The sequence below is a fragment of the Alternaria conjuncta genome (assembly GCF_024043145.1).
Source record: "Alternaria conjuncta strain BMP 0040 chromosome Unknown scaffold_26, whole genome shotgun sequence".
Classification (NCBI taxonomy): domain Eukaryota; kingdom Fungi; phylum Ascomycota; class Dothideomycetes; order Pleosporales; family Pleosporaceae; genus Alternaria; species Alternaria conjuncta.
The window spans coordinates 284278-303542 of record NW_026250115.1 but is presented as its reverse complement, the minus strand read 5'-3'; the positions used below and the strand labels follow the sequence as shown (position 1 = coordinate 303542).

Sequence of the window (19265 nt, the reverse complement as noted above, 5' to 3'; positions counted from 1 at the left end):
TTACTAAAGTACTCTAGCATAGTAAGAATAATAGAAGCTAATTTATTATAATAGCTATTCTACTAAACTATAGTAAAGATAGAATACTTTTTATACTAGGCTATAAGGTTTTATTATAATATAGTAAGAAAGATAATAATTACACTTTAGCTATAGTAATACTAATAATAGAGAAAAAGAAACGTAAGACTCTTACTAGCATCTATATCTATAATATAAGTAATAATAGTATTACTATATATAATAGCGTAAATAATAGCCTTTTATCTAGAGTAGAACTTAGTGTTAGAGCTAAAGTTTACGTAAAGAAGTAGCTATAACTATAGCGTATTACGTTTTATATAGTTAGCTAAGAGAGTAAATAGGTCTCTAATAACGTTATCTAATTTATTATTATTAAAGAACCTAAAAGTCTTATACTATTTTATAAATACTTTATACTATCTATAAACTTTCTTAAACTTCTTATTAAATACTATAATAATACTTTAGAAGTAGATAATAGCTTTTATTCTTACTAAGTACTTAGCCTATATCTTATAATTTTTAGTCTTTTAGTTATCTACTATTTTATTAACGTTCTCTTAGATTAACTTAGCGTATTTACTATCTACTTTTCTTCTAAAAGTAATAATAAGATAGTGTATAGTACTAATATTAATTTATATACCTATATATTTTTCTATATATATAGTAATAATAGTATAAAGGCGCTAGAAGGTAATAGGCTACTTATCTTTAACGTTAGACTAAAGTAGACTACTTATAGCCTATTATAAGTAAAGATTCTAAATATTATCTAGAGTAAGAGAGAGAATAAGCGTATAGAAAGAATAAATAAGCTAAAGATACTATATAAGTAAATAACTAACTGTCTTAGGTAAAAATTAATAGATAATTTTAATAGACTTATTATAGTTATACTTTTTATAATATTAGAGAATAATAGTAATAAGACTATTATAGAGAAATATGTTATAAAGTATACTATTAGATAGATTTTTATAGTAAATGCTAAGAAGTTTAGTATCTTATACTAGTTACCTGCTAGTAAAATAGACTAAGCTAAGAAGTAGGTTAAGAAAGCGTTAGATAAGGTTATAGTACTACTTAATTTAATAAAAGTTAATAAAGTTTATAATAAGTACTTTCTAGCTCTATTATATAGTAGCTAAGTACTAGTTCTTAATAAAGTTAGCTTCTACTTTAAGTAGTGTAGACTTATAAGAAAAGAAGCTATAGCCTACTATCTTATCTTTAGAATTTTTTATAAGCTACTTCTAGAGTATAGATAGTAGTTAGTCTAATATTAGTATAGAGGCTAATTAGTATAAGAGAGTAGACGCCTTAACCTTTATATTATAAACTATATTACTAAAGAAATTAAGCGTAGTGTAGAACTCTTTTAGTATAACCTCTTTACTATTCTAACTAATAAAGGTATCTAAGTTATTACTATAATAGAAGTTACTTAGAATATATATAGTGTAGATAAGCACGTCTATTAGAGTATTAAACTCTATTATAAAGTAATTCTATACCTACTACTAGAATAATATAGCTAAGGCGTAATTTATTTCTTCTATATTAGTATAAAATACTTTAGAAAAGATAGGCTTATTAATAAACTTAAGCGCTTTCTTCTCTATTATAGTATTATTAAGCGCTTTCTTCTCTATTATAGTATTATTAAGTAAGATCTACGTTGCGTTTAAAGTAGGCTAGATAAAATATTTATAAAAATATTAGATACTTATAAGTTAGACTATCTTCTTAAGAGCTATAATATTTATAGTAAAGTTATAGACTTTACGTAAGGTATACTTCTCTTTAGAAAGAATAAGAAAGCTAGTTATAATAATAAAAGAAGACTTAAATTTATTACTAATATATATCTACGTAATAAGAAATAGCTAGAAGTAATAATAGAGGTTCTCTATAAAGTCTAGTGTAGTATACGTATAGTTTGTATATACTATAGAGTAGACGCTATAGTAGTTACGCAACGTAGTAATAATACTATTCTAAGCTTTCTACTAATTAAAGTATATAGTAAGTTATAAAGAATAAGGCTAGCTATTAATAAGAGTGTAGAAGAAAAATATAAAAATCTTTTATAGTAGTAATATATATAATATAAAAAGGTTCTAGTAGACTTTAAGTAGATAGAGTAGAATATAATAGATATCTTTCTATATTACCTAGATACGCGTATACTATAAGATGCGCAGAGTAGTATTCTACTACGTATATACTATACTCTTAGTATAATTATAAAGAAAAAAGAGTATAGGCTTACTTTTTTTAGTAGAGATAGTAATAGTAGTAAGTTTTTTATTCTAGCTTATAGAAAGTATATTAAGAAACTTAGTGCTACTAAGCTAGAGACTAGTCTTAATAGTAGGCCTATAGAGTATAGTATCTAGCTAGTTCTTCTACTACTATTTTATAAATATATTAGTAGATATAAACTACGTAGTAAGATAATAAGTAGCATTATCTCTATCTAGTAAAGGTTTAATATAAGCTAAGGTAGTAGGCGTAATAAGTAACCTAGAGTTAGAGGCACTACTAGATTAATATATATTATTCTTACGTAATAAGAAAGAGAAAAGAATCTTAAAGTAGTGTAATAGATTTAGGCTATTAACTTTACTTAGAATACTCTAGAAGTAACGCTAAGCGTAAGTATTTTAAATAACTATTTAGAAGTTAGACGCTATAGTAGAGTTAATACTAAAACTTATTTAGTATTAAGAGTGTAGATAATTCTTTATATTATAGTCTCTACTCTTCTTAGAGTAGATATAGGTAGAATTAGAATAGATAGTATACGCTAGCGCTAGATATATAGAAAGATACTAAATAGAGTTAAAGAGAGAGCTGTCTAGCTTTATAAAAGAGAAATCTATATAGTTTTTCTTAAAGCTAGATATATAGATAAGGTCTAGTGTCTTCTACTATATAATAGTGTAATTCTTAGATTAGACGTTCTTAGAATAATATCTCTAGAAGTGCTTCTTAATAGCTTTAGAGAGTATAACGTACTAGTGCGTTAGGTAAATAATAAGTCTATTAGTTATATTAATTTAGAAGATGTAGTTAAGAAGAGATATACTAATAGATAGATATAGGTAAGAATATAGTAGTAGATTAAGACAAAATAGAATAGAGAAAGAAAAAAGGTTTAAAGAGAGTTTTTATTCTTATATATTTCTAAATCTATAAACTAAATAGGCGCGTAAAAGTAGTATTTAGACTAAAGAGATCTACTACTATATTACGCTAAATAAAAATAGTTTACGTCTCTATCTTTATCTAAAGCTTCTAGAGTTTAAGATAAGAATAGTAAAAACTATATAATAGTAACTAAAGAACTAGAAATTATACCTAACGCGCTCTAAGAGAATAAAGATATAAGTAAGATAGTATAAGAGACCTACTAATATATAGAACTAGATAACGTAGTTTATTATATTTTTCTAGATATAGTAGAAAGTATATAGTTATTTATTACGCGTACGCTAGAGAATACTATATAGTAGCTCTATTAGCGCGTTGTAAAAAAGCGCTTAGTGTAGTTTATTAACTACGTCTATAATAATCTATAGTTAAATAGAGACACCTTATCTAATAAGAAAGAGTTAGATTAGCTATTAAAGTAAATAAGAAAGAAAATAATAATAAAGTAGGTTAATTAATAATTAAAGAAATAGTTAGACTACGCGCTAGTAGAAACTATTACTAGTACGTAAGACTTAGTAGTAGTATAATAGAATAAGATTATATATTTAGACTATAAGATTAAGTACTATAACTTTATAAGATAGTTAGAGAAGATTAGCGTAAGTAAGATAGCTAAAATAATAAACTACGTAAAGGTAGTTATAATAGTAGAAAGTTTAAGAGAATAGAGAGTAGTGTTAGAAATATAGAGAGAGGTAGCTAGAAGTAGAAGATAACTATTTATAACTATAAATACTATAGTACTAGCTCTAGTATATAGAGTAAAGCTATAAATAATATAGAGAATAGATATTATTTCTAATTTATAGGCTAGTAAGCTTATTTTTTTATAGTAAGAGAGTAGGCGTTTTAAGAGAGCGCTGTCTACTAGTAAGGTATAGAGTTTTTATATACTACTAGTAACTATATATTATAGTAAAACTATAGAAATTATAAGTAATATATAGCATTAATAGATAATATCTACTCTTTACTTAGAATATAAATAGCTAGAGAATATTCTAAGAAGATAGAAGAAGCTTATAAGTATAAGAAGGCAGAGCGTAGTAATAGTTACTAGAGAATAACTCTTTTATAAGATTAGTAGTAATATAGATAAGAAGTTAATATAGGTTAAGTATATAGCTAAGTATTATAACTAGAACTAGTACTTAGAATATAGAAAGCGTTAGTAGATACTAAAGTAAAAGTTTAGTTCTAGTATCTTTGCACTACTACTAAAAGTGTCTATTCTAAATTTATTTATAGAGTAGAAGCTAATTCTAAGGCTAGAAAACTAGATAGAGATAGTTACCTAATATAATAATAATGTTAGTAGTCTTTATAAAGTAGTAGAACTATTACTTATAAGCTATATATAAAAGAAACCTCTTTCTAAGTAGCTATTTTTTAAGGTAATCTATAAAAGTAACCTAAAAAACTATCTAGTAGAGTTACTAATAGAGCTAGTAGAGAATAGGTTATAGTCTTTTTAAATAGTAAAGGTACGTAATTTAGATAATTATAGAAGCGTAGATAGTATAGACATAGCTAGTAATAGTAATAAAGATAGAGAGTAAAGTGTAGATAGAGACTAAAGAAGGTAACTACATAATAAAAAGTACTTTATAATATAACGTTATATATAATATACGCTACGTAGAGTAGACTTAAAAACGTAATATATATAAAGAATAAGAAGTAATAGGCTATAATATAGATACTATTATTAGAACTAGTATAGCGTAGTTAATAAGGCGCTATATAAGCTAGCGCTATAGAATAGACTATAGAAGTTATAAACTAAAAAATATAAGTAGATAACGCTAATAAGACTAGCGTTACTAGTAATAATATATTATAGTATATAGAACTATAGAAGTAGAATAGATCTAACTTAGACTCTAAGCTTTTATTTAAGTAGATAGATTAGGCTATCTAAGCCTAGAGTTATCTAAGATAAGAGATAATAGATATAAGATAGCTACTTTATATATTTCTAGAATAGAATAGACTATATATAACGTTATATACCTAGCTTCTTAGGTAGAAGAAAGATTTACTATATTATGTAGAAAGAAACCTACACATAATAAGTTTTTTACTAGTGCCTTTTTAGGTAGACTATTAAGTTATTAGTTACTATTACGTTCTTTATTACGCAGCGTAGCTATACCTTAAACACCTTTTACTTAGATATAGTAGCTTTTTAATATAGCTTTTTAATATAGCCTTTTAGTGTAGTCTTTTAGTATATTCTATCTATCTTTTACTAAAATGTAGAAGCCTTTTACTAGAGCTTTACGCTATATAGTATTGTTTAGAGCCTTTTTATAGCTTATTATAATATTATTATATAGTCTAATACTATAATTTAGAAGCCTTTTACTAGTAGAGTAGAGCCTTTTACTATACGCTATACTATTTTAGATCTAGTGTAGAATAAACGCTTTAACTAGTTTTTACAGCCTTTAGGTATAGAAGTTAGAATTCTAATATAGTTAGGTAGAAATAGTGTTTAAATATAATAAACTAGTAGTTAAGTTAGTAATAAGAATTAAGTAGTTAGTAGTTAAGTGTATATATAACTAGAATCTACTAATAGAATATACTTTTCTTAAGAAGCTACATTATTTCTAAGGTACTAATCTATTAGCACTACTTAATAGTATATTAAGAATTATAGATAGTAGTATAAGAAAGAGTAGCGTAGTAAGTAAGTTAGCTTAAAAAGCTATATTTAGAAATTATAAGATTATAGTTCTTAAAATTACTAAAAAGTAAATAAAATAGCTATAGATTAGTTATAATAAGAGCGCTTCTAGAATTATAAGGTTTTTAGATATATATAATTCTAAGACTATACTTACTTACTACTTAATATTTAATAGGTTATAACTTAGGTTAATATCTATAAGTAATATATTAAGAAGAGGTACTTCTAGAATTATAAGATTTTTAGAATATATATAATTCTAAAACTATACTTATATATAGCTTAATATTTAATAGAACTTAACTTAGGTTAATATCTATAAGTAACGTAGTAAGAAAAAGTATTTCTAGAATTATAAAGTTTCTAAAATACTTATAATTTAGAGAATAGTCTTATCTACGTAGTTATATTATAAGTAAAATAATTTAAATTATAAATTTAGATTAAAATAAACAATATTAGTTATCTAATATTACTTCTAGGCCTACTAATATTATACTTACTATAGCTAATATTGCCTCTACGCCTACTAATATTATACTATATACTAGTAATATTACACTATAAGATTACTACGTATATACTATATTTTATATAATAATAGTTTATTATTATTAATTCTAATAAAGTTAGGCTATTCTATTAAGCGTATTTAACTAATATATATTATTATCTAGTATCTTAAGTAGCTCTTTAATAGCTACTACTTTTAATACCTAGTACTCTAGATTATAAAGAAAAAAAGTTTAGATAGAGATTACTTTCTATATAGCTAGAGCTTTAAATATATACTACTAATGTATAGTTATACCTAGATTTAGAAGAATATAGTAGACTAGAATACGCTTAAGTTTTGTAGTAAAGTAGATTCTTACCTTATAGGCTATATTAATAAGTATTTATTATTATAGTATTTTAATATATATATTCTTATAATAGACTAAGCTAAAGAGAAAGAAAGATATATAAGTTTTCTATATATTACTATTAAAAATAGGTATTTTAAAAAGAAAATACTAAAATTCTTAGCGTATAAGCTATTAAGAGTATATTAAGTTAATATCTAAATATATTTCTAATAAATATATTTAATATAAGAAAAGGCTTTTAAGTATACTATAGAGAGTAATATTCTCTTTATATAGAAGAGGCTAAGTTTAGCTTTATTAAGTATAATAAATATAGTCTTTAAATTTTATAAACTTACTAAGAAATCTTAATAGTTATTTACGTAGCTATAGATAGAAGAGAAATTAAAGTATATAAAGACTAGAAAAAAGATATTCTACTAAAGAAATTACTAGAAGACTTTAATATATTATAACTAATTAAAAATACTATATACTAAGGTTAGAAAGATAGATTAGTTAAAGAAACTTACTAAGTAGTTTACTAAAACTCTATATACTAAGTTTTTTACGTACTATTAGATAGTTCTATATTCTAATCTAAATAGTGCGTTTCTAGTAATAACTAAGAATAGTATACGCTAGGTCTAGAATATTAGTATATATTCTAGTATAGAAGAGTTTATCTTTAGAGAGAAAAACTCTAGAAGTAGATATATTTCTTTCTTTCTAAATGTTTATAATATATAGAATTAAGAGTTAAGAAATAGACTTATAGATTTATAAATAAAAGATAATAAAGTATAGAAAAAAGAAAAGATTTCTTTCTAGTATAATAGTAATTAATAATAACTATCTTTAGTTTAATAGCTTTATTATTACTCTCTACCTCTAGCTATAGATATTAAAACTTTAATATAGATATATATATACGTTTACCTAAGATTAGTAACTTTTAAAGCTTATAACTATACTCTATCTATATATTCTATATACGTATTCTATATATATATTCTAGGTATATATTCTATTTATATATCTTATATATATATATTTAATTTATATATTCTATATACGTATTAGATATATAGATTCTATAAATATATTTTCTATTTATCTATTCTATAAGAGTATTCTATATATATAGTCTACTATATATACTCTATATATATCTTATATATATATTCTCTATTTATATATTTAATATAGAATTTCTACGTATATACTTATTATATATACTCTATTTATCTATTCTATTTATTTTCTCTTAGATAGATTCTAGAAATATTTATAAAAAATCTATATAAATTATTTAAGCTAATATTTATATAAGATATTATAGTTTAGAAAACTATACTTAATATATTAAAGTATAGTTATAACTTATAAAAGTATTCTATAGTATTACTAGTATATATATTAAAATATATATATAAAGTAAAGAACTAGTATATAGTTAGTAACTCTATATAGTAATCTTATTATAAGTATATATTTTTAATATTTTAGATATACTATATTATAGTAGAATATTAATATAAAGTAAAGTAATAAAATATAGTTAATTAACTCTATAAAGTAATCTTAATATAAAGTTATTTTCTAAATACCTTATAGTTACTATAATAAAGAAGTAGAATTATATATACTATATATACTAAGAGTAATTACTATACCTCTTTTTATAATATTATCTATAGATATAGTACTTATATAATAGTAATAAAGGCCTTTTTAGTAAACTTAGAAGAAAGAGTAAAAGATATTATTAAGTAAGCTATAAAGCTATAGAGCTATAACTAGTATAGATATATTATATTAAGTATAATAGTATATACTTAATAGAAATAAACTATATATAATATAAAGTTTTATAATTAGTTTCTATATAATCTTTATATATAGATAGTATTAGTAGAATATATATATAGATTCTATATATATACTCTATATATATATTCTTTATATATATTTAATATATATATTCTCTATATATAGACTCTATATCTATACTCTATATATATTCTATATCTATACTCTAGATCTATACACTATATATCTATTCTATATATATATTCTATACTTATACTTTATATATCTATTCTATATATATATTCTATATCTATACTTTATATAACTATTCTATATATATATTCTATACTTATACTCTATATAACTATTCTATATATATATTCTATATATATACTCTTTATATCTATTCTATATATATATTCTATATCTATACTCTATATATCTATTCTATATATATATTCTATATATATACTCTATATATTTATTCTATATCTATACTCTATAACTATACTTAATATCTATACTCTATATCTATACTCTATATCTATATTCTATATTCTATATATAATAATTTTTTTTATAAGTAAAAGATAGTAAATTTTAAAAAAAAATACTAAGACTTTTTATTAACCTAGGTTAATAAGATATCTTAGTAAAAAGTATAGATGTTTTTTTTCTTAATATATCTTAGTAACTACTTAACCTTTTAAGTTAATAATTTAAATACTATATTATATACTATTATACTATAATATTTCTAAAAAAAAACTTAAATAAGTTAAAGTTTTTTCTAAAACCTAACTCTAAAGTCTATACTATATTAGTTTATTTTTATAAGTTTATAAAATCTATTACTCTTAGTATAGAGTAAAGATAGTTATAAGTATAGTATTCTATTTCTAATTATAAGTAATCTATAGAAAGATAGTATTAGTAGTAATATAAGTATTAGTAGTAAAGCGTACTCTATATAAAATACGTAAACTAATATATAGAATTTAAAGTAAGTTATTATAATAAAGATAGAAAATATATATAAGTATTTAATTATCTTTTAACTTAATATTATAGCTTCTAGAGCTAGTATAATAAATATACTTATAAATATAATATATATATAGTATATATAGTATTAACTCTAAAGTTAGATTATAAAAGTTAGAAAAATAGTAAAAGTTAAGAGTAGCTATTAGTAGCTATATAGTATAGATAGATAAATATAGCGCTTATATATAATCTACTATTAGTATAAATTAAAAGTAGTAAATTCTTAATATCTATAAGTATTAGGTATTAAAGTGTAGATCTTTAAGTAGGTAATATAATATATAGATAAGATAGATATATACTATAGTTATAGTATAGTATACTAGTAGAAAGCTTTTATATATAAAACTCTCTCTACGCATCTTACCTTTATATAAACTAGCTATAATAGTTACTTATAAATTACTTAAGTTATATAATACTACGCACTAACTTATATAACCTTTATTACTAACCTACGTATTCTTTAGTAACCTATTACTATTTAAGCGAGAGCAAAAATGTCTAGCGATAAGAACTACTAGCCTACGCAACATCTATTAGATAATAACCTAGATATCTATAATAGAACGCAACTAACAACAAAAGACAAAGAGAATTAAATGCAACGCAACATTGTAGGAACAGAACTGCGAAGCGAGAGATTAACGTAGTAGCTTAAGTTTATCTTCTTATATCTAGTGTCCGCGCTTGCTATGTTCGTGTACAACAGATTCTTTAGCAACTCTTAGCAATCTTGCCTCTCTTGCGAAGCCTAGGGTTGCTAAAGGTCTCTAGCTAAGGCTGTTAGGCATCGCGTCGCCAGGACGAGGGAGTTGGAAGCAGCGGGTCCCGCAGCGCGGTATAGACGGGCGGGGCGCGTGTACACAACCTGCTGTTAGCTACAAATCAAGAACAGCGCATCGCGCATGCCTAAATATGCCGTATCGTCGTGCTATTGCAGGTGCGCATCAAGCACGAGATCGTGAACGTGATAGTCGTGAGAACTTCCAAGGTTGAGTGAACTAGCCTGGCGGCAGGCGCTCGGACAGCCCGGCGAATAAATTTCCGGGGCTGCCCTTCCGCCGCCAGCGCCAGCGCCAACGCCCCGTACCCGCACCCCACAACTGCATGCGTTTCGCCCGCAGCAACTGGCGGCATCTTCGAGGCATCGTACGCCACAATGATCGAGCGAACTCGTTATAATCCTACGAGCATGAGATCCGTCCGCCCCGACCTCGCCGCTTATACGCCTCCAACAAGACCCGTCCGAGAGCTCAACGCATGCTCAAATAGCCCAGATGGCATCCTCGATAACCTCTGCGCCGGCGGCATATTCGGCGCGTACCTTCCGAACTTCCAACGCACCATCTGCGGCGTCTCTACGCCCGATGCGGTCGCGTGAGAGCGGCATGAGCTCTGAATGACGCGAAGTAACAGTCGCAATACCATTTCTCGGTCGACAGGGCGAGGAAGACAAGCGTGAGGAGCTTGAGACGGTCGCGTTGTGGCACACGGCGTATGCGCGCCTGGTCAAGCCGGCGATAAGATGGATGGGTGATGCAAGTCATCGTTCTACTGCCTCGATGCAAGCATACACGTCGACATTCAGCGACGATATCTATTTCGCTATACCCTCGATCGATCGAGTTGCCTCAGCCATGAGCGCAATACGCTACGCGTGACACACACACGACACTCACATGCGCATCGCCTATACAGGCAAGGGGGCGTCGTACCTATGGCCACTTGACATTGCGACCTGTCTGACAGCATGAGATTGGCCGCTTTAACATCATCGTACCAGCACAGGCGTCATGCCTGCCCCCTCGCGCCCCCGACTCGCCGAATACCGCGTTCCATCACTCCGCGATACCACACACACCACGAAGCGACAGCTCGGCGGAGTGGCATCAAGATGGGTCTCTACACACGTATGGTCGGTCGAACGCGCAGATTGTGGGGCCGACGTCACGCATCCTCATCGAGCGAAGATTGAGCCCGGTGGCATCGCGGACGAAGGCGTGTATGCGCATATACTCATTGATGGGGACAACACTGGGTGGTGAGAGTGTATTGCGGACAATTGACGTACATCCCCAGAGCACCCGAAATCGATTGCGACGACATCCAGCCGGCTCTAATCGAAGGGAACGAGTCTACAATGTATACCTCAATCCGCCATACGCGGTGTGAGACAGGGGCCGCAGTACGGCCGCAGCCTCTGGCTATGGATCGGCCTCGGCCTCAGCACTGTTCCAAGCCGACCAGCCTACACCACTTCGCCGACGCGACATTGTCTCCCGACTCCAAGGTCCTACGAAGTCTCTTCCAAACGTCTTCCAACGTCATCATGCAACATTGCGAATCGCGAGAGTCACCACGGTGGTTGCACCGCACAGCCAGAGTACAGCAAAGATCATTTCACAAGGGGTCCACTCGTCGGAGTTGCGACTGTTGTGCCGTGACTCGGTGTAGTGCGCCGCTGGAAACGCTCCGTAATTCATCATGTGCTGAGCTGAAGCATGGACTGGCGCGCCCATCGCTGGGTCTGAGTAGGTCGGTGGTGGATCGCACACTGGCGGCTTCGCAATGGGTGAGTGGTAAGACGATCTATCGGCCATTGCACGAACTCACCTCGGGATGTTGGTGATGCGATGAATCCACCATGGCTACCGTGCATAATCTGAAAGATCTCGCGAGAAGGATTAATGCCGGCAAGACCGGTTGGGCAAAGATCACACCTCTTCACTCGCTTTGACCGCGCTGCAACTGGGCCTCATCTACATAGCCCTAGCAGAGCATGAAACAGCCACATGATCACATTCTCTCCTGCATGACATATTCGCAGCTGTCCGAACTCTGTCTGCTGCACATCAAATGAAACCCTCGGTCAACTCGAGCAAACTGACATCCTCTCTTAATCACGCGTCAATTCGTTCCTGGAACGGCGGATTCTGTCAGTGCGACATTTGTGAATTTCGCGCGAGCAAAATACGGCGCAGGCTACCGGTGCTCGCTACATCATCGCCTCGTCTGACAGTGATTTGTGCTATCAGCACACTCTCACAGGGCGCGCGGTACAACCTGTCAACATTACACCTCATGAGCATTTGCTTGAAGGTTACATCTGATGTATCACAACGTCTATTGAACTGCCGCTAGTCCCGAATTTACAAGCCCTACGAAAATCTCAAGACCTTGTATATCTTTGCCTGCACTGCACTTTCTAGCGCGGAAGAGAGGTTCTCGTGTGCCCGTTAGGTAGTGCAAATACTATACACTTCGCTTGATACTCTAAAAGACTTTCCCCACCATACCGTTTCTGCGCATCATGGCTTCCTTCGTCTCGAGAGCCTCGTACGAAGTCGCACTGTAGATGTCGTCGGAAAAGCCTAGAAGATCGTCCAGGCTGATCACCTCATCAGGGGCCTTCCAGCCCAGCTCCGTCGGCAAGCGCTCGTTCTCTACACCACGATTAGCACAGAATTGCAGCACACAAGGTTCTAATACATACCGAAGAAGTACTCCACCAGATCCCGCCTCGCCGTCTTCTCCGTCTTGTTGCCGAAGACGAGCATGTATCCAGCGCCTTCGCCCGCACTGAAGTCCGCGGCTAGCTCTGACAGAGCGAACTTGGGGTTGTACTTCACCGAATCGATCATGCGGGCGAGACGTGCGTTGGCGGCCATTTGGATGTCGATGAGGTCGTCTGTCCAGTAGGCACGGGTCTGATCGTAGATTGTGGAGTTGAAGGAGATGGCATCGTCATTGAAGTACTTGTCTGAGCGGCTAGATGGAGATGTCGCGTTAGTCGTGCGCTTTGCAGTGTAGGCCCTCATATCGACCAGCGGACTTGGTAAAGGGCTGCGAGGCTTACCTCAGACTGGCATCATGCTCCAGAATGTTGTGGTTGCCGAGCGTGTCAAGCCCCCAAGTCGTGGTGTTCGGGCCGGGGTTCGTCGTCAGCGCAAAGTTGTAAAGCAACTCTGAGATGTCATCGCCGACGTTGATGGCGTTTCCCAGGGCGTGTTTGATCTGGGGAAGCGTGAAGTTGCGCCCTTCGCGAGGGAGGAAGCCGTGGTTCGCTAGGGTGTTGAGCATGGGGCATGGGCCTCGTGCTGGAACATGTTAGCAATTGCTGTGGTGAGCAGTTGGGAAGACATCGAACGTACATTCTCCGGGGCCAGCTGGGTGCCAGCTCGCGAGAGAGCCTTGGGCGTTGACGACGCCAACGCTTGCAAGCGCGACAGCGACAAGAGATGAGATGCGTGTCATGTTGTTCGCTAAGAAGAAAAGATATGTGAGGAGGGTAACGTGGAGAAGTGGTGAGTTGTTGCTGTCGTACTGTCGCACTGGATCAAGACTGAATGCACGAATCCGACCAAAACACGCCGGAGATCTATCTTATACTTCCTTCCGCACAGTAAGATGAGCAAACTCACATAGCCCGCACTCGGTCATCTTGGCTTCAAATAAATTCGCTCTATCCTGAATGGCATCTCAAACGTTCCTATAGTGCTCATTACGTGGACTTCGCGACTTAAGCCCCTTCCAGCTCATCGCGCGAGATGAGTGTACTCAGGCCCCCTAGATTTGGTCATCAGTGAGGCACTCTCGGTGCCCGAACCCCCGAGCAGTGGTACGGTGAACGTGATGACGTTTGGAAACTGTGGGGAGTGACTTGTACGTATTAACAATCATTGCGCGTTTACTGGTTGCGCACCGCCAGGTAGGTCCCTGCTGGCGTCCGCGGAAAACGAGTTCGGACGTCTTGACGGACCCTAGTGTCTGCGGGAGGTGTTGGATGCGCACTCATGGTTCAGTTGCCTTCACCACTGAACACACAATCAAATTACCACTCGAAAACCCAACAGACACCTGGTGATGTTTGTTCAGCTGCCGTCACACTCTATGTGTGCACGCCCAGGTGGGCTTGCTTTTGGCTGACCCGTTCCCCTCGTGACGATTCAGGAACGGGCAAAGTCGCGAAGGTGGTACTGACCGGGGCGCAGCAAGCATCGCGTAGCGACGGACGCGTGAACTAGCGCCACTCGGCTGCTCAGCCTCCCTCCCGTCAGAACCGGAACGCCAAGACCGCCGCACCCGTTGCCCGTGCCCGTGTCGTTTTGCAATGTGGGGAATCTGACGATCATCCGCTCGCTGCCTTGCGCGTCTTTGCCATTTGCAGCTGGAAAGCCGGGTCTGGTGAACCTGAGCGCGATGCCATCGTTGAGAATACCAGCATGTCGCATCTTCACACGAAACAAAGCCGAAGCTATCTGCGGAACGAGCGCAACGCGCTACAACGCGGTCAGCCTCTCTCAACCCTAGATGAGAGCTTGATCACGGCCTCCAGTGCGAAATGGGAGTGCGTAGGCACCAACGTACTCTGTCGGGTACGACGCCTGACACACCAATCGCTATTGCATCAGGTGCGACACTGTGGCAACTGTGGGTACAACATATGCAGCCTACACACCATCGCATTGGGCAGTGCACTGCGATCTTTAGCGCGCAAGACAGCTCGCAGGCGTACAAAGTGTGAACAGTTTAGATTCCTGTCAGATGCTGAGCATCAGGACGCGCGCTGTCTGCGCTCGCACGGGACAACCGGGCCTTGGATCGTCAGCTCTCACCGGTCCCAGGACTATTACTTTCTTCTTGATTCACGGCGCATTTATCACCAGGTATGATACATGATGCATTGGCTTCGCAGCGAAGAGGATTACCTGATATGTTTGCAAAGCTCCGGATGCATGACGGCTCTGATCACGAATGGTAGTCAGCGAGTAGTGCAGATGCAGGTGTTCTGGCTATCACGTGGCTAAAATCATTACTTTCTATCGCGCCCGCTGCTCGTGCCATTTTCCGATGGGAATGTGGGGAAGTTGGCGATCGGATCTCGGCCGCCTTGCGTGCCTTTTGCCGTTAGCAGCTACGGTTGGAAGAATTAAGACCCTGGTGATTTTCAAGAGCATGAACATTTAGGGAATCGTATACCCGCGGCATTGCCATGATGTGGCGTCATAACATATTCATGCACACAAGGCAGAGGCACGGCCACGTGCTGCATGGCTGCAGAACATGGTAGTCTTTTCACAGCTCTGCAGCACCGCTGCGCTGCATTCTCCAGTCCATAAGAAGGATGCACGAGCACCAAGTCGTTCTTTCTGGGACGACGCGTGACACTAATCGTGATTCCTGGGGGCGATCACTGGATATGCCGGACATAGGCGGCTCTTGCACTGCAATCATTAGCGCGAAAGAGAGGCCCGGATGTACAAAGGACGGATCACGCCACAGATCCTTGTTGACCGGTGCATGATGAGAAGCGAGGTGCCTGTACCCGCATACGCCCCCCGGGTAATCATTCGCCGGCTCTCACCGGCTCAGAGCCTGTACTATACTGGGAATCTGTATGTCGTCTGTTTCCAAGAAGAGTCAAAAGAGTACGCGAATCAGCCCCCGACGCATCAGCTTCATGGGAAAGACACGCCGTCACTTGGCCAAGCCTGCCAGCTGGCGGCAAGCGTGCAGTGAAGCGACAGATGGCATCTATCATGAAGCCAGGTTTATTACTTCCTATCGTGTATCTTCTGGTGTCGCTTAAGATCGTTCAGCCTTGTGAAAGCCTTGCCGCACTCCGGGCACTCGTGCGGCCTTTCACCTCGATGGCTGAGCTCATGGTTCTTGCGATGAAAGTTGCGCGAAAATGTCTTTCCGCACATCGTGCAGGCGTGGGTCGATGCCTCGCGTTTCGTTGTAGCCGTGATGAACTTCTCGGCTAAGTCACTCATCTCGGGATGGAACGCGCGTGTGTGTCTCTCCAGATCCTTCGCGTTGGCGAACCCTTCAGCGCCCAGGCAATCTGGAACTTCACACTGGAACGGTCGTTCGTGAATGTTGACGTGTCGGTTGCGAGCCTTTTCATCCTTGAAGCCCTCTGAGAAGTACCTGCATGTGATCCTCGTGCATTTGAATCGCCTTTCCTCGTCGTAGAATCTTTTGTATGCCTCCTTCTCGTGTGCAGTTGGGCCAGGCTTGCTCTTGGGGAATATCTCAAGAGCCTTCCGATTCCGATCCAAGGCCTTCGAGAGGTCTTCAATGCTGATCTTGTGTTGTGCATCGAAGCCTTTCTGCTGGAACGTGTAAATGTGGCTTGTGAGCTCCACTAGATGATCGTGGAGGTCGAGATGCTCGAACACCCTGCACTTGGTCTTACAGTCGTCCACCAGGCCGTTGGACCAGTCCACGTCGCCATACCGTGTCATGAAATCATCCATGGCTTTGAAGATGCTTTGTAATTGTCCTGCCGCGTCATTTGCCTCGTCGAGGAATCTCTCGCCTTGGCCAACCCAAGCGTTGACATGGTGGAACCATTTCGCGATGGCATAATCCTGGAAAGCAATCGATCCGTCCAATACGTATCGTCGGCGTTGCGCTTGATCATCTGGATCGTCGACGTCGAAACAGGGAAAAGTAAGGTATTGTAGACACAACGTCGCCAACTCGCATTCGATGGATGGCTCGTGGATATCTTCCGTGATGTTAGTGATGTACCTGTTCCAGTCAGGATAAGCACGTCACGAACGCAGACAGTTTAACGTACGTCTTGGCTGTGCTATGAACGAGAGAGACTCGGTCGCCATTCACAAGTACTAGTGAGCCGCATGTTTCGTAGATGTGATCGCGGAGATGTTGGTGTTCGTAATCGATGGTTTGATAGTCTACGTCGATCGAGAGTGCGACTTGTATCTCCTTCCAAGTAAGCCGGCGCTTGGCACACACCAACCTGCAAGACACAGTCGTGGTCAGAATACAATGTGCAGGTCCTGGGATCAGAAGGCGACACACCATCCGAGTAATTGCTTGGTTTTCGGCCATCCTCTGCCAGATCTTGTTTTGACACGTGTGACTATCCGTTCATATCTGTCGACGCGGTTAATGAACACTCGATCTCCGTAACGAATGTACTAACACGGAGCCCAGAAGATGTCGCGGGCTCCATTCGGTGTGTACCTACGCTTGTGCGAGTCCGGGAGGAAAGTTCTCGGTCTTGATATAGTCCAAAAGCTCCGCTAGCGTCATACACGCGTGAAGGTCAAGCAAAACCAATTTGGCGTAAAGGAACATGCCTGCCTTGGAATTAGACCCTGACTGTGTGTAGGGATTCATCAACCGACTCACCTTTTGCGTTAGCCACGATACGGTTACGAAGGTATTCTTTCATGTCTTCCGTGAATAATGGAAACTTTGCCTCAATGCGATCTACCCACATCCTGGTGTAGGCCTTGATGTCGCCCTCGTTGTCTTTTTCCGAGATCTGCAGCATCTTGGGCGCTATCTTGGTGATTGCGGAGCTGTGAAGCCCTCTCCGTATGTCGGCGTGGTCTTGACTCGCGATCAAAAGGCGGATGGTTCCCGGATCAACCGCATCGCGCTGCCCTACGAGTTCGGTTAACATATCCAACAATTGGCTTCTCTCAGCCCTTTCACACTCGTCCAGCCCATCAACGATGATGAAGAGTTTGGGAATGGTGAAGCAAAAATCTTCGAAAAGCCTCTTCGCTTGGTTGGGAGATCTGAGGGACGGTTCCCCACTCGAGCTGCGCCGTGTGTAGCAGGGAGGCAGCATCTGTGGATAATGATCTAGCAGTTGATCTGCCAGGCCCTTCAGTATACCAACCGCGGTGCTACTTGTGGGGTCGCCATCGTGACAGTAAAAGAAGCAGGTGATGAAGTCAGTCTTGGTCTTGCACTCTTCGACGATGGCCGATGTCAGTATAGTTTTGCCTATTGTCAATCAGGATCATTCTGCCGATACAGTAAGGACACGCACCAGCTCCTGGTATCCCGTAAACCCAGACGACAGGACTGTTCGGGATATCGGCGTGGATCCAATGTTTGATGGTCTCGTGCTGTGTCACCCACTTGGTAGTGGTCGCGCATTCGTTCCGTATCTTGCAGTAGCTTTCATGATCGAGCCGAGGTAGCTCTCCAACAGCCAGCCAGTCTTTGACAAGCATCAGCTTCTTGGTCTCTTCTCGTTGGACGTTCTCTTCCAACTTCGCCCGGAAGTCGGCTACGTCGTCCTGGTAGAGTCGGTATTGGGCGAGACTAGCACGGCACTCAACTATGTCTTTATGTCGACGAAGACTACTCAAAACTCCCTCAAACTTCGTATGGAAGTTCTTCCACCTGTATCCCAAAGTTAAACATTAGCACCATTTTCTCCTGGATTCCGCACGCAGGATACTGACATGGATTTGAAGAACCGAGTCCATACTGTATCAACATTAGCTAAAGCATGCGCGGAGATCCGGCAGGGCTAGCCTACATCTGCCCGAAAAGAACTTGAGCGCTTGTTGGTGGAATTCCAAGATGTCCAAATACATCATCTCCAAGGCGTCAATCATATGGGGCGATTTGTGAAACAATGATTCGTATTCGACCAGCAACGGTAGCTGTTCGCCAATTCTCTCATACGCGTCCAGAAGTTGTTCGAATGAGTCGGCAAATGTGCTAGCTGTCTATGCCGTGCGTTAGTTGAGGCATCGCTCCTTATAGACCATCAGTATACACACCAACAAGATGAACTTCATAGGACCCCAGACGAAGGCGACCGCGTCTGAAAC

At 36.8% G+C, this 19265-nt stretch overlaps 3 protein-coding genes across 3 annotated transcripts; all 3 read right to left on the bottom strand.

Annotated features, from left to right (window-relative positions):
• Positions 1-12924: 12924 nt before the first annotated feature.
• On the bottom strand, positions 12925-13905 carry J4E85_010840 (uncharacterized protein; the record flags this gene model as incomplete). Its single annotated transcript, XM_051475044.1, has 4 exons — positions 12925-13094; positions 13145-13419; positions 13508-13748; positions 13803-13905. 4 exons carry the CDS (start codon positions 13903-13905, stop codon positions 12925-12927), a joined length of 789 nt encoding a protein of 262 aa, XP_051321261.1.
• Positions 13906-16205: 2300 nt separating this feature from the next.
• On the bottom strand, positions 16206-17279 carry J4E85_010839 (uncharacterized protein; the record flags this gene model as incomplete). The annotated part of the gene is made up of 2 exons (XM_051475043.1): positions 16206-17167; positions 17240-17279. The coding sequence occupies 2 exons, from the start codon at positions 17277-17279 to the stop codon at positions 16206-16208; spliced, it is 1002 nt and encodes a 333-aa protein (XP_051321260.1).
• Positions 17280-17649: 370 nt separating this feature from the next.
• J4E85_010838 (uncharacterized protein) lies at positions 17650-19046 on the bottom strand (the record flags this gene model as incomplete). The annotated part of the gene is made up of 4 exons (XM_051475042.1): positions 17650-17783; positions 17818-18423; positions 18470-18763; positions 18968-19046. The coding sequence occupies 4 exons, from the start codon at positions 19044-19046 to the stop codon at positions 17650-17652; spliced, it is 1113 nt and encodes a 370-aa protein (XP_051321259.1).
• Positions 19047-19265: the final 219 nt, after the last annotated feature.